General features: G+C 54.0%; 6 protein-coding genes across 6 annotated transcripts; 3 read left to right on the forward strand and 3 right to left on the reverse strand.

Annotated features, from left to right (window-relative positions):
- Positions 1 to 250: 250 nt before the first annotated feature.
- BU25DRAFT_76707 (uncharacterized protein) lies at positions 251 to 2,710 on the reverse strand. The gene is made up of 2 exons (XM_033712101.1): positions 1,474 to 2,710; positions 251 to 1,427 (listed from the first exon to the last, which is right to left on the reverse strand). The coding sequence occupies exons 1-2, from the start codon at positions 2,581 to 2,583 to the stop codon at positions 339 to 341; spliced, it is 2,199 nt and encodes a 732-aa protein (XP_033566738.1). The 5' UTR covers positions 2,584 to 2,710; the 3' UTR covers positions 251 to 338.
- Position 2,711: 1 nt separating this feature from the next.
- Positions 2,712 to 3,468, forward strand: BU25DRAFT_76760 (uncharacterized protein). The gene has a single exon (XM_033712102.1). It carries the CDS (start codon positions 2,839 to 2,841, stop codon positions 3,262 to 3,264), a length of 426 nt encoding a protein of 141 aa, XP_033566739.1. The 5' UTR covers positions 2,712 to 2,838; the 3' UTR covers positions 3,265 to 3,468.
- Positions 3,410 to 4,405, forward strand: BU25DRAFT_76653 (uncharacterized protein). Its single transcript, XM_033712100.1, has 5 exons — positions 3,410 to 3,617; positions 3,668 to 3,694; positions 3,748 to 3,777; positions 3,826 to 3,916; positions 3,968 to 4,405. Exons 1-5 carry the CDS (start codon positions 3,554 to 3,556, stop codon positions 4,107 to 4,109), a joined length of 354 nt encoding a protein of 117 aa, XP_033566740.1. The 5' UTR covers positions 3,410 to 3,553; the 3' UTR covers positions 4,110 to 4,405.
- A 431-nt stretch (positions 4,406 to 4,836) lies between these two features.
- BU25DRAFT_357058 (elongation factor G, mitochondrial) lies at positions 4,837 to 7,564 on the reverse strand. The gene is made up of 3 exons (XM_033703561.1): positions 7,304 to 7,564; positions 5,945 to 7,232; positions 4,837 to 5,896 (listed from the first exon to the last, which is right to left on the reverse strand). The coding sequence occupies exons 1-3, from the start codon at positions 7,501 to 7,503 to the stop codon at positions 4,994 to 4,996; spliced, it is 2,391 nt and encodes a 796-aa protein (XP_033566741.1). The 5' UTR covers positions 7,504 to 7,564; the 3' UTR covers positions 4,837 to 4,993.
- Positions 7,565 to 7,677: 113 nt separating this feature from the next.
- Positions 7,678 to 10,142, reverse strand: BU25DRAFT_405876 (uncharacterized protein). The gene is made up of 2 exons (XM_033705153.1): positions 8,753 to 10,142; positions 7,678 to 8,702 (listed from the first exon to the last, which is right to left on the reverse strand). The coding sequence occupies exons 1-2, from the start codon at positions 9,928 to 9,930 to the stop codon at positions 8,033 to 8,035; spliced, it is 1,848 nt and encodes a 615-aa protein (XP_033566742.1). The 5' UTR covers positions 9,931 to 10,142; the 3' UTR covers positions 7,678 to 8,032.
- A 927-nt stretch (positions 10,143 to 11,069) lies between these two features.
- Positions 11,070 to 11,758, forward strand: BU25DRAFT_329597 (uncharacterized protein; the record flags this gene model as incomplete). Its single annotated transcript, XM_033702323.1, has 3 exons — positions 11,070 to 11,159; positions 11,211 to 11,300; positions 11,405 to 11,758. 3 exons carry the CDS (start codon positions 11,070 to 11,072, stop codon positions 11,756 to 11,758), a joined length of 534 nt encoding a protein of 177 aa, XP_033566743.1.
- Positions 11,759 to 12,903: the final 1,145 nt, after the last annotated feature.

Below are 12,903 nucleotides of genomic sequence, written 5' to 3' on the forward strand. Positions count from 1 at the left end.
CGTCACATCAGCCGATATAATGAGCTGTGTAACGCTGATTTCGATCCAAAATTTATTCGTTGCATGTGTGAATGGTCGTGGTCTTCAGATGCTTGTCGTATTTGTATGGAGGGAGGTTGGTGATAGTGTTGTGGTGAGGAGGCATCAGCGCTTTGCTGGGTGAACCGGGAAGGGGGGGAATCTGGAGGCGGTTGTCCAACTTATGTCCCTCAAGGGGGCCGGTTGTTGGGCTTGGGATCGCCCTCAGACCCATCAAAGTCGGCCACTGTGCTCCGCCGTTTCTATGGCGAATTCTTTGTTGCGGTAGTATCGGCCTAGGCGAGTTGATGTGCGCTCACTCAGCGCTCGGCCTTTGGATACTGGTTGAGCATAGCCATAACAGCTACACCAATTGCGACTACTGTCACAATAGCACCGACTGGACCACCATGGTACATCAAGTCAGCGCTGCTGTGACGCTGAACCGAGAGGGCGTTGGATGGCTTCGAGAACTCCTTTGCCTCGCCATCTACAGCATGCCCGTTTTGTTGGCTGGCTCTTCGGTGTAGCGTGCCTGCACTGTCCTCATCGACGTCGTGGTCCTTGATGATGGTGATTTCGCCCTCCTCTGCATCGTTGCCGTCCTCAGAGCCGTCGACACCGGCTCCTGTGAGCTCTCTTGCTCCATCACCGCCGCTTCGGCTTCGTCTCCTGCCGCCACCACCAATCGACTTTGCATTGTCTTTCCTGATGTTCTCGATCATCTCGGCCAAGCTCTTGCGGTCAGACTCTGCAGCTTCAGCACGTTCGCGGTATCGCTCCATCTGTTGCTTCATCTCGTTCATCTCCAACATCATGGTCTCCAGGCGGTGTTGCAAGCGCGCTGTGGTATCGGCGGCAGGCGATGCGGAGCCATTCTCCAGGCCAGCGTTGCCCACCTCTTCAACTACAGACTCATCTGCTTCCTTCGCCTCCTCATCGGCCTCTCCATGCTGCTCAGGTTCCCTGATTGACTCTCGCTCTAGTCGATTCGCTCGTTCTTCAGCGTCTTCTCTCGCACGGCGCTCTTCGCTCAACAGTGACTCCAGATCCCGGAGTCGAATACTCTGAGACTCAATCTCCTTCTTGGCGCTATTCAAAGCTTCTGTGAGGGTTGACATCTGTGCGTCTGACCGTACAGGCGACGCTATCTTGGGATGCTCGGTGTCTGACCTCTTAAGCGACAATGCAGCATTTGGTTTCTCGGGGAGAGGCTGTTGTGGTGGAGGGGCAGGAGGGTCGGAGAACCTGGCCTTGAGGTTGATGTCCTTAATTGGTGATATCTTGACGGAGTTTGCGGGCGACTGTTTCGCCGGCTCCTTCTTAGGTTCTGCGGATAGTATAGCATTGATGTACTGGTGAGCTTGTTGCAGCTCCTGCGATTGTTGCTTGGCCGCTTTCATCTCAGCCTGGAAAGATTAGTGCTGGCAGCTTTTGTTTGCACTAGACACTCACATTAAGCTTCTTGACCACCTGCTCCATAGTGATCGGTTGCAGCCAGAAGTTGGGGTGGCGTGGCTGCTGCATAGCATTCTGATATGCTTGTACACCGCCGGCCATTTGCATGCGTTGTCCGTTCATCGAACCTTGGCTGGGAGTTCGGCCGCGCATGTTCGCCAGTTGCTGTTGACCGTTGGCTCCCATCATGTTCTGCATCTGATTGCCGTCCAGCTCGCCGAAATTTAGATCGAGTGCCTCGTTGGGTGACCTAGCATACATTCCAGCGTGCTCGACACGAGCGGCGACTTTGTGGTGGACGATGGTTTTCTGGTCCTCACTAACGATGTCGATACCAAGTTCCAGCATGTCCTGTTCCCGCAGCTCATGAGGGTCCGAGTCTCTGTTCTCTTGCGACAGCCGTTGCCCGTTGACGAAAGTGCCGTTGGATGACTTGACATCGCGAATCCAGATCTTGCCGTTGCGGTCTGCCCAAACTTCTGCATGCTGTCGAGATAAGACTTTCGAATCGAAGTACCCGTTAAGCGGGGTGGGTATTGTCTTGTTGTTGGTTTGGCGACCGATGCGGAGTACGTCTGGGAAGAAGGGCACAGTGATGGTCTTGCGTTCAAATGTGCCGTTCATAGGAATCAGGTGCAGTATAGCAGTGCTCTCACCCGTTGGTCGTTGCACGCCGTTCTGCTGCGATTGCAGGACGCCATTCTGCTGTGAGGGAACCATGGCGGATGGTGCCTGCAAGGCGCTCATGGCAGAGGCTGCCGATGCGCCAGGGCCTGCAGTAGCGATTTGCTGTGGTCGTGCGATTGAGAGGCCTGCGACAGGCTCGGTCTTGGTTGCTGGGTAGAGGCCTTTGGGCCCTTTTGTTTTGCGGGCTGCCCACGCGCTGGCGTCGGTGCCGTTGGGGAGGGCGCCGCCGTTGGGCTGTGATTGCGCAGAGGCTGCTGAAATAGTGGATGTGGACGAGGCCTGCGACGACAGGGAGGAGGATGAGTTTGTTCGCTGAGCGCTTTTCCGCGGCATGTACATGGCGCCGTTCGCGCCTCCTTCAGCGCTCCATGCCTGCCGGTTGATGTTCTGAAATTGCACAGGAGGAGCGACAGCCGTCATTGGTGAGGCGAGGGGCGGGCGGCCGGCTTCCGTGGAAGGTGGTCGCGTTGTTGATGCGCAGGGTCGTCACTTTTTGGAGGTCGTCCGTGTCCCCCGTCCTGGGCGCCGCAGCGAGACAGCGTGGCAGTCGCGAGACCACCAAGATGCAGCGGGGAAGGGCAGCGACAGTCCACGCTACAGCTCACGTGCTCATGCGTCGCGGTCGAGCGCAGCAGTCGGGCAGTGCAGCGGGTGCAGAGGGAAGTATCCGCGGCTATGTTGTCTGTCGTGTGCTGTCCTGTCTCCGGGGAGCCCGTGCGACGTCGGGCGATGCAGGCCTGCAGATGGGGTGCAGTGTACAGCAGCAGCAAAGCCGGACTGGCAAGGGAATATCGATATAGGGGCCGCGTAACGGGCTGTTGGGTGAAGCGTGGTGGACGGGTTCGATGGTCTAAGATTCCAGGAGCGGGAGGTCGTCGGCGCTGGCCTGGCCTAGTCGTTCGCTTGCGCAGACTACAGGTGATAGGTATGACGCTGGGTGGAACGAGCAGCGGTGCAGCAGAACAGTTGTTCGAGCAAGATGTTCGTGATGATTTTGCGTGCACTGAGAAGCACTACAAAAAGCAACAACCTCGAATCGTAGACATTTCCTTGTGGCGCGGTGCACCGTTTAGTTATCGGTCACGTGGTCAGCATCAGTGAACGTGAGGCTTGAGAGCTAGAGTTCGTGCAAAAGTCAAAATTTGCCCCTCGAAATAGCTTCCATTTATGTGCCATGTAGGCTGGGGGTTTTCTCCACGGGGGCTGCAATATCGTCCAGTCGACGTGTGTTTATGGAAGTGTACATCCACATCTGCGGAGCTCACTTGGCGGCAGCTGGCACAGACCACTACAGCTAAGGTGGAGTGCTCTTCGGCACCGAGCAGCTGTCAAACCGCCGTGTTTCTCTCCGCATTCGTTCTCTATACAAGCGTCTCACACACTCGTCAGGATGCCAGTACCTGTTGGAGCTATGCCAGGAGACGGCGCGCATGGCCCCTCTACGCTTGACAAGTGTATGCTGCCACAACCCACCTGGACTGTGGAGTCGGCTAACAGCATGCAGTGAAGATGGGTGGCATGATGGGTGGATGTACGTCGCAAAGACTCGGTACGACTTGAATGGCTCTCTGACGGTTTGAATAGCTGTTGGTCTTATTATTGGCTTCATCTTCGGTGCGCATAATCAAGAAATCGTTAAGAAGCTTGTACTGACGATGCCAGGCTTCACAAACATCGTTCGATTCGGTCCCGGGCCAAACGGCATGCTGCGAACACTCGGGCAATACATGATGGGATCTGCGGCGACATTTGGGTATGAACATAGTAGAGTGTCTAGCGAATGACTGCTCACAGCTGGCTACAGCTTCTTCATGGCCATCGGCACTACCATCCGCACAGACAGCTCGCCCATCGTTACCCAAGCCTTCGGCAGCATCAACAGCCGCCCTACAATTCTGTCGCGACAGTACCAGAGCATGAAGGCTGCTCGCGCCGAGAAGAACTAGGCACACATAGCAGACAACTGCAGGGGACAGAAGAAGAAGGCAACCTCGGTTGACCTACATATGTACAACACCATCGCAGATTTACGATCACGAACATGTACATATAGCACTGGAAAGAGCAACGTGGAGACATCTCGTAGAATCATTGCCTGAGAAAGTGCGAGAGAGATATAAGCAAATCATCCCGATCACGGTACACAACCCCAAGTGGCATGCACCTTCCATCCGTCTCACTCGAGCTTTTCTTCACCATTCCTTTCAATATTCACACCACTGAACAGGCGATCCCACAATCAAGTCCCTCGACAAGCCTTGCCCGCTTTTGAATGGGTTACCAAATCCACAAACCCCACCGCAGAATGTATTCAGCCCGAGGACATGGCACTAAACAATACACAACCGAATTCGCCTTTCGAGCTGACGGTAGGCTTTCTGAGAATGGCGTTATACCCAAAAAGCGCAGTCTTTCTCACCATCGGCGTCTTGTACACGTTTTGGTGGGCTGTGTTTGGGGTGAGTATCGCCTGTTCTGACGAACGGGTTAGAACGGCTCTGGGATGATGAGAGATTGGGGCAGCACAATCATGTCTCATGACGCGAACCTCTGGAACTGTAGACGGGTCTGCATCAACCAAGATATTGCGTACATCCCTTTACCGGTGCATAGTGTTGAGGAGGGAAGGCCAGATAACGTCGCTGAATAGAGGGGATATCATTTGTTCCCGTACACATACAATACATACATCAATCGTACTGTACAACTATACTACAGTACCCAAGTTTTCCGATGCGCCCGTCTATATGCAAGCCCTAGTCGTACTGTAACATGAAACTCGATCACGCGAAAGTTTCTCATCTCATCTCTTCCCCAAGCCATTACTTCTCTAGTCCTTGTCCTTCCTCTCCTTCTCATACTTCGCAACAAGCTCCTTCTGCAGCTGCGGCGGCGCAGGACTGTAGTGGCTGAACTCCATGCTAAATTCGCCCTTTCCTTGTGTGCTAGCACGCAGCAGCGAACTGAAACCAAACATAGAGTTCAACGAGCAGTCGGCGTAGACGGTGAAGTCCTCCGGCCCGACCTCAGTGTCGATAATAACAGCATTGCGCTTGTTCAACAATCCAATAACCGAACCCTGGGACTCGCTGGGCGCGGTGATGGTGGTCTTCATGAGAGGTTCGAGAACCTGAGGGGCCCCCTGTGCGAAGGCCTTGCGGAAAGCCTGGGCTGTGGCGTTCTTGAAGGCCATTTCACTGGAGTCGACAGCGTGGGTAGCTCCGTCGTTGATGACCATGGTTGTACCCAGTACGCGGTGACCAAGCAGAGGACCCTTGACGATGGACTGGTTAAAACCCTTCTCACAAGCGTACAAGAACTTCTCGGACAGGTTATCACCAGTGACTTGGGTCTCGAACTTGTTGTCTGTAAGGGCTTCGGAGGGCTCCATCCACCCAATGATACGCGCGAAGTCTCCGGATCCACCGGACTGCTTCTTCAGGGTGTGGTCGAAGTTGACGCGCTTGGTGAGCGTCTCGCGGTAGGCGACCTGAGGCTGGCCGGTTTCGCAGTCGACGCGGTATTCACGGCGCAGACGCTCAACGTAGATATCCAAGTGCAATTCACCCATGCCGGAGATGACGGTCTCCTGGGACTCGGGGTCGACGTGGATGCGGAAAGTAGGGTCTTCACGGGTGAAGCGGTTCATGGCTTTACTGAAGTTGGGGGTATCCTTGGTGTGCTTTGGCTTGATCGAGAGGGAGATGACGGGCTCAGGAACGAACATAGAGGTCTGCCAGGTGTTAGTGGTGCGATCCTCTGGGCATAGACCAGCACTTACCATTGTGTATCCGAGGCCGCCGTCGGTGAAAGTATCACCAGACGCGCAGTCGACACCAAACACAGCGCAGATTTCTCCAGCGCCAATCTCCTGGACTTCCTCCATGTCATTGGAGTGCATGCGCACGATCTTGGGAATCTTGACCTTCTTGTCTGACCTTGCGTTGAACACGTTCATGCCCTTCCTGAGAGTACCCTGGTAGACACGGATGTAAGTCAACTGGCCGAAATTGCTCTCTTCAAGCTTGAACGCAAGACCGACGAATGGCAGCGAGTTGTATGAGACCAGCTTGACCGGTGCTTCAGCCCTCTTCTTGTCCAGCGCCATGTTCTCGACCTCGGAGGGGTTGGGTAGGTAATCGCATACGGCGTCGAGCATAGGCTGGACGGATTTATCAGCAAGCGCAGAGCCCATCAGGACGGGAGTGAACTTCAGGGAGATAGTTGCACGGCGGATGGCAGCCTTGATCTGGGGAATGGTAGGTGTCTCCTCCATCAGGAAGATCTCGGCAATCTCATCGTCCAGATCCGCAAGAGTCTCGATGAGTGTTGCCCTCTTCTCCTTGCAGAGATCAACCAGGTCCGCTGGGATCTCATCTGTAACCCTGATAGTCTCCCCCTTTTCACCTTCACTGTAGATGGCCTGCATCTTGATAAGGTCAACCACACCCAAGAAGTCGTCCTCCCGTCCGATAGGGACCTGGATAGCGGCAGCGGCGATGCGGAGCTTTTTGTTGATCTGCTCAACAGCCTTCCACGGGTTTGCGCCCATGCGATCCATCTTGTTGACGAACGACAACCTAGGAATGTTGTAGCGCTTCATCTGCCTGTCGACCGTGATTGTCTGAGATTGGACACCACTGACGGCGCAGAGAATCATGACAGCTCCATCAAGTACTCGGAGCGCGCGCTCCACTTCGATTGTGAAATCGATATGCCCGGGTGTATCGATCAAGTTGATGTGGTATTTCTCGTCCTTGCCCTCATCGTCCTTCTTCACCCAGTCACAGAACGTTGCAGCAGACTGGATGGTGATACCCTTCTCACGCTCCAGATCCATCGAGTCCATCTTTGCACCGACGGCATCTTTGCCTCGAACTTCGTGGATGGCGTTGATCCGGCCGGTGTAGAAGAGAACGCGCTCGGTGACGGTGGTCTTCCCGGAGTCAATGTGCGCTGCGATACCGATGTTACGGACTCGAGACAAACGCTCCCATTCGACGGGATCGAGGTTTGCGACAATGTCGTCCTGGGACAATGTTGACGGGTCATCTTTTGCTTGCGCCAATCTGACTTTCGATTAGCTCGACTGCTTCCTCGCCACAACCCATTGTATTGCAACAATGGCAATTGCACTCACACCTGTGCTGCCGCAGACTGCCATCTCTTCTGCTGGTTGTTGATCCATGTGTCCGTCTTCAATCCGTTGGTGAAGGGTGTGCGCGACGCCGCGGCGGTCGACAGAGCGCATCGCGAAGGGGTCCGCGAAGCTGTGCGAGCAGCTGTGCGAAGGCTGCTTGTGGCGAGCGATTGCGCTCTGATGAGTGACTGAACCCTCATCTCAAACACTGTTAGACACAACAACAAGAAGAGGAGAAAGTGAAAGGACGACGCTAACGTCTGCTGTTGCTCGACCTGGGGGTTGTCGGAAGTCCGAACATTTTTATTGGAGAATCACCTGACCGCGCGCGCCGCCACTAGCCCCATACACAACTTGCGTGAACATAGTCTGAGTGAGGATACATTGATTGCTATGCTACAAAGGAGGCCAGACACGTCTGGTGGTAGGCCCGAGTATTTTATCGTACAATTTGTCATCGTGCCATAGCGCCTTTAGCACATTCCAGCCTTCAGCCCAAGCTCTCAGAACGAATTGCACTATCCAGACTCGACGGACGTAGCGAAGTAATGCAACAAACCTGAACCTCTGAATCAAAAACACCGCCAATGGATATGAAGTTCTGCCGAATGAACGCTCCTGAAAATGCTGGTATAGAAAGAAATAGAGGAGCAAGAACCATATCAGACGGGCAAGAATACTAGCTTGCAGCCAGACAGCCTCTTTCCCAAGAGGTGGCACACAAGGTGACTAACGGACGGCTTCACCCCGGAAGTTGGGCGTCTGCAGCTCCAGAGCGGATGACTCGCCTTCTGGGACAGGTGTCTCTGCCTTTACAGGCTCAAATTGATCCGCCTTCTCGGCAACAGGCTCAGGGACAGACTCTGTGACCGGCTCAACAGCAGGCTCCTCAGAGGCTTCGGTGTGGGCGCTGGTGCCGTTGATTGGCTCAGTCTTCGCGGCCTCATCTGTATGACCATTCGACGTCACCGCCTCCTTCGCCTTAGTCGCAACCTCTTCCACCTTCTTCTTACTCTTCTGAAGAATGCTCGACTTCGCAGGAGCTTTTCTGGGTGGCGAAGTGGGCTTCTCATGCACTTTGCTGGCGCTAGCTGCCGTCGGCCGCGACATACGCTCAAGGAAGCCGGGCTTGGCCCCAACTGTAGAAGTGCGCGACTCTGGTCGCTTGTTCGTGCTCGCACTGGGTGCGACCGAAGGACGAGAAGGCTTGGTGGCTGCAGGCTTCGTCACAGGGCGGGTTGCGGTAGAAGGCTTGCGGGTGACCTTTGCTTCCTCCCCATGCAACTTCGCGGCGGATGCTGCGGTAGGAGCGGTGAGGCGCGAGTTCAGCGCGACGGGACGGGTGGGCGATCTCGGCTTTGGCTTCTTGAGGGCAGGGGGAGAAGTGGTGATGGGATCCCTGTGGTGCGGTAATCAGCGTGGTAATATTTAAGCTCGGAAAATACCTACTTTGGCTTGGTTGTTGCTGGCTTCTTATTCTCAGTAACGACTGTCTTTCCTTTTGCTGCAGCAGTAGGTGCTGTGGCGGTCGATTGTCGCAGAGATGTGTGGCTGGTCTTTGGCTTTGGCGCAGCTGCTTTGGCTGCTTCTTTTGAGACTGGCTTCACTGCAGGCTTAGCAGCTGCAGTAGGCTTCGAGACAGGTGTAGCTGCCTTCGGCGCAGGCGTAGCAGCTAAGTGCTTTGGGTTAGTGGGTGTCTTCGGTGCGGCCTTGGGCAGCGGGCTCTTGACGGGTGTACCCTTGGATGCAGAGGCTTTGGTGATGGAAATAGTCGCAGGCTTCTTGAACTCGAGCTTGCCCTTTGTCGCCGGTGTTCCATTGGGTTTGGTGCTACTTGAAGCTGGCTTCGGTGTCTCTACAGTGGGCTCGGCGGGGGCAGCTGGAGCAGCTGGGGTGGGTGCGGCGGGCTCAGTGGTTGCAGGCTTCAATTCTTCGGCCGGTGGAGGAAGGGTCTTGCTGCCAGAGACAGCAGAAGCATCGGTTGGACCCGCTGGCTTCAGAGACACCTCTTCTTGTGCTCCTGTTGTAGCCTTGTCTGGGTTCTCGGCCGGAGTCTCCTGCACTGGTGCTAGGGCAGACTCCTCCTTTGCGGGCTCTTCCGTGACTGCGGGCAGCTCAGGGGCTGGCGCTTCCTTTGGCTGTGGCGCGCCAGCTGCCGCATCCGCTGAAGGCTCAGGGAAGTCAGAGCCCTTCATAATGGTCCCGAGGTTCACCATATCTCCTTCGGGCTCGTTTTTGATAGGCGGTGGGCCTACTGAAGATTCCCGTGAAGCTACTGCCTGCTCTGGAATTGGCTCAATGATGGCTGCGCTCTTCCGGCGCTCCTCTCTCTCTTCACTTATAACTTTCTTGAGCTCTGCAACTTCTCCAGTGGTGTCTTCGCTGATGCTGAAGCTCTCGCGGCGGTGTGCAGCTGTGCTGTTGGACGGTGTGCCCTTGATAGCACCGAAATCGGTTGGCTGAGGGAGTGTGTGCTCGACAGAAACGAATGAAGCGCGCACTTTGGAGGTCGGGCGGCTGGTGTCGTCGACTGCTGAAGAACTTCCTGGGGAACGGCCGCGGGGTTCAGGAGAAGAAGCTGCGTTCTGCTCGAACATAGCGCGAAGGTTGCGCACGCCGGAACTCATGTCTGCGGTGGGGGCGAACTGTCGTCAGCAGTGCCTCTGGAGTGGTGAATGCGTTGTGTGGAGAGGACGAGTGGCAGCTCGATGTGGTTGAAACGGCGTGTGAGATGATGTGGTGTGTGCGCCAATTGCGGTCACGGCGGCCAGGGAACAAGGGTTTCAGCGGAGTGCATCACTTACAACGATTGCTCTGGAGACGATACGAATAGCGTGACAATTGGTGGATCAAGTGACTGTGGACAATGTGACTGTGGGCAAGTTGTCTGTCGAAAAGGAGTCGTGAGGTTTCCCTGACCGCGGTTGCTCTTCCGTAGCAACGCGCTAAGCGTGACGTACCAGGAAGTAATCACTCAGCGCGTGGTGCTTTCGATGTCTGGAGAAGTTATGTCCAAAATATGATCCATGCATCACATCACATAGTCTGAAACATCGCACTCATCTTAAGTCACTCGGGCACAAAGCTGCGAGACGGCTGGCGACCGTAAAATCGAGCTACCCCGGCCTCTGTTTGTTTACACGACTAAAATCTCTTTGCGCAACAAGCCAAATCCTCGAGACGACACTCACACAAAGGTGTCGCAGCATGACAGCAGCCTTTGATCTCACAACGGCAGCGAACAGGACACCCTGGCCCTTATTGCAACGCTTGAGCCCACTGGTTCATGCGAAATTGCCGAGCATTAATCACAGTGGTTGCGCCAATCGTGGGCAGCCGTGAATTAGTGCTAGCCAATCACATGCACCGAGCACGTCCATTAAGGTCCCCTTTTCGCTATCGTTCCTGCCCAACTGTCATGACCGTCAGGGTGGGCGTTAGAACAGGTGTGCTATTTGCTGTTGTCAAGAGAGCAACGCAACCATCAGCGATACAACTGGTTTGTGATTGTTGGGTACTAAATAATCAAATAGAGAGGACTTGCGACTATCTTCAGAGAAAGCGACATTCAAGGGTATATGATGCATAAATCGACCATCTCAGTTACGAGTGCGATGAACTTGAAGCTCCGACATGGCTCTTGCGATGCCCAGTTATAAAGGAACCATCAGGTGATGACGCAACCAACTGTTAAGCCGATCTCGGACCCTCGCGTCTTTACACATTGATGCTGAAAACCTCGACACGGATACCGCAACAACTAAATATGGCATCGACACAAGTAGCTCCAGTAAACCTGCCTCGCGTAACAATAACATACTGCACGCAATGCCGCTGGATGTTGCGGGCTGCATACGTACATCAACCCCCACCACATTAGTTCTGACCAGTACTCACATATCATTAGTTTGGACAGGAGCTCCTCTCCACATTTGGCACCCAAATCGGTGAAATAGCTCTTATACCTGCCACTGGTGGGCTCTTTCAAGTCGAGCTTGTAAGTAAGCCTCTCCCAATCCTCTCCTGCAAAGAAGATAGCAGATATCATGCTCTTTTGATTTCATGCACCCTAGCTTCACGTCTACCGTACTAATAACACAGACGTACCTCCCACCCAACTCAACAGACTCGCCAAATGATGGGAAAGTGCAAGCCAAAAAAGTGCTCCTCTGGGACCGCAAAACCGCCGGCGGTTTCCCCGAAACCAAAGTCCTAAAACAGCTCGCCCGGGATCATATCGATCCCAAGAAAGATCTGGGCCATAGCGATGTTGGTGGAAAGAAGAAAGATGCTGTGAAGATTAGTACCGATGAGGGGAAGGACGGAGGCATCGATGTTAAGGTCAAGGGCAAGGAGGAGAGGATCGCGGAGGATCTTGTGAAGGATTTGAAGGTTGAAGAGGCTCCGGATGTGAAGAGAAATCCGGATGGGACCGTGTGTGAGGATTGTAGGTAGTGTTTTGTGGGTTATGAGGATGTTGTATGTTAAAGGCGTATGTGCGCATTTCTACCGGCTTATGAGTGTAGTGGATGATCCAGTGGAGGGTCTTTGCACAATGTACATTGCTACACTTTTCATACCCTCATTCACACTGTCCTCCTGCTAACTCACTGGCCATCGCTTACAGTCTACTTCGCTCAGAACAGCGTAGTACACTTCGTTCAAAATATGTCTTGTGTAGATGAAGGGTGAAGAATCGCAGCAGCGTATTTGTTGATCGCGGTCTGATGGTGCTCGAGATTATATCTGGACATGATCATGACGTACTATAAGACTATAGCAGGCACGACGCACTGACATGCTATGTAGGTGGTTTCTAATCCTGTAGAGAGCTTTTCGGGCGAATCTTTTGTGTATATTGCATGCGATTGTATGACATTGACTCACGATTGCATCCGGGTTCGCGATCCTGAAGCAGCGAACAGCTGCCCCACCAAAATTTACTTGATCCCTCAGGTGTGAATTAATCAGCCATGTGCGGTCGAGCTTGAATAAGTTCGCAGGCGGGCTTGCATGACAGACAAGAGCGCCTCCGTGGAATGCAGACTTCCGACAAAGCACACACTTACCATCGACTTCAAAAGGATGTCCAGGTGTCTAATTGACTGTTGCGATGCTGGCTGTGGCGCTCGCTAGAAGCGTCGAGTTCCTTCTAGTCGAGAGATAGCCGAATGAGGCTGAATAGCTTCTTTGACGTATTGCCGGACTCGAGCTAGCCGCAACCTATGAGACATGAGCAGTGACTGACATGAAAATCGCAGTTGTCGATGGTATTCCTGGCCCTACGGCGACCTCGCCATCCTATGAGTACGCTGCAGATGTTGGTACCGTCGATTCTGATGCTTCTCCCTTCATCTAGGCCATGCACCATGCTGGCTCAGCATAGACCGAGATGCGTTCCGTCGTTGCAGGCGCTATGGTTACAGATCAGATCGATCTGGCTTAACTGGCATAAGCAAACTCTTACAAGGTGGCATATGGAGAATTGACGTGTTGCTAGATGGCTTTCGAGTTCGAGACGAGATAGTCGACCGAGTTTCGTGCAAACAGTGTGACGGAGTCTTTGTACGGGCCATTGCTGAGTGAATCTCCCAACAAGG

This window comes from Macroventuria anomochaeta (assembly GCF_010093625.1).
Source record: "Macroventuria anomochaeta strain CBS 525.71 unplaced genomic scaffold BU25scaffold_2, whole genome shotgun sequence".
NCBI lineage: Eukaryota > Fungi > Ascomycota > Dothideomycetes > Pleosporales > Didymellaceae > Macroventuria > Macroventuria anomochaeta.

Excerpts from the sequence above, each read along its gene's own strand:
- BU25DRAFT_76707 (XM_033712101.1), bottom strand. The coding sequence starts at position 2,583 with ATGACGGCTGTCGCTCCTCCTGTGCAATTTCAGAACATCAACCGGCAG. Across the intron at positions 1,428-1,473 it reads AGGTGGTCAAGAAGCTTAAT|GCTGAGATGAAAGCGGCCAA; the intron begins GTGAGTGTCTAG and ends TAATCTTTCCAG.
- BU25DRAFT_405876 (XM_033705153.1), bottom strand. The coding sequence starts at position 9,930 with ATGAGTTCCGGCGTGCGCAACCTTCGCGCTATGTTCGAGCAGAACGCA. Across the intron at positions 8,703-8,752 it reads CCAGCAACAACCAAGCCAAA|GGATCCCATCACCACTTCTC; the intron begins GTAGGTATTTTC and ends ACCGCACCACAG.
- BU25DRAFT_357058 (XM_033703561.1), bottom strand. The coding sequence starts at position 7,503 with ATGAGGGTTCAGTCACTCATCAGAGCGCAATCGCTCGCCACAAGCAGC. Across the intron at positions 7,233-7,303 it reads CAGTCTGCGGCAGCACAGGT|ATTGGCGCAAGCAAAAGATG; the intron begins GTGAGTGCAATT and ends ATCGAAAGTCAG. Across the intron at positions 5,897-5,944 it reads GCGGCCTCGGATACACAATG|ACCTCTATGTTCGTTCCTGA; the intron begins GTAAGTGCTGGT and ends AACACCTGGCAG.
- BU25DRAFT_76760 (XM_033712102.1), top strand. The coding sequence starts at position 2,839 with ATGTTGTCTGTCGTGTGCTGTCCTGTCTCCGGGGAGCCCGTGCGACGT.
- BU25DRAFT_76653 (XM_033712100.1), top strand. The coding sequence starts at position 3,554 with ATGCCAGTACCTGTTGGAGCTATGCCAGGAGACGGCGCGCATGGCCCC. Across the intron at positions 3,618-3,667 it reads CCCCTCTACGCTTGACAAGT|TGAAGATGGGTGGCATGATG; the intron begins GTATGCTGCCAC and ends AACAGCATGCAG. Across the intron at positions 3,917-3,967 it reads GGATCTGCGGCGACATTTGG|CTTCTTCATGGCCATCGGCA; the intron begins GTATGAACATAG and ends AGCTGGCTACAG.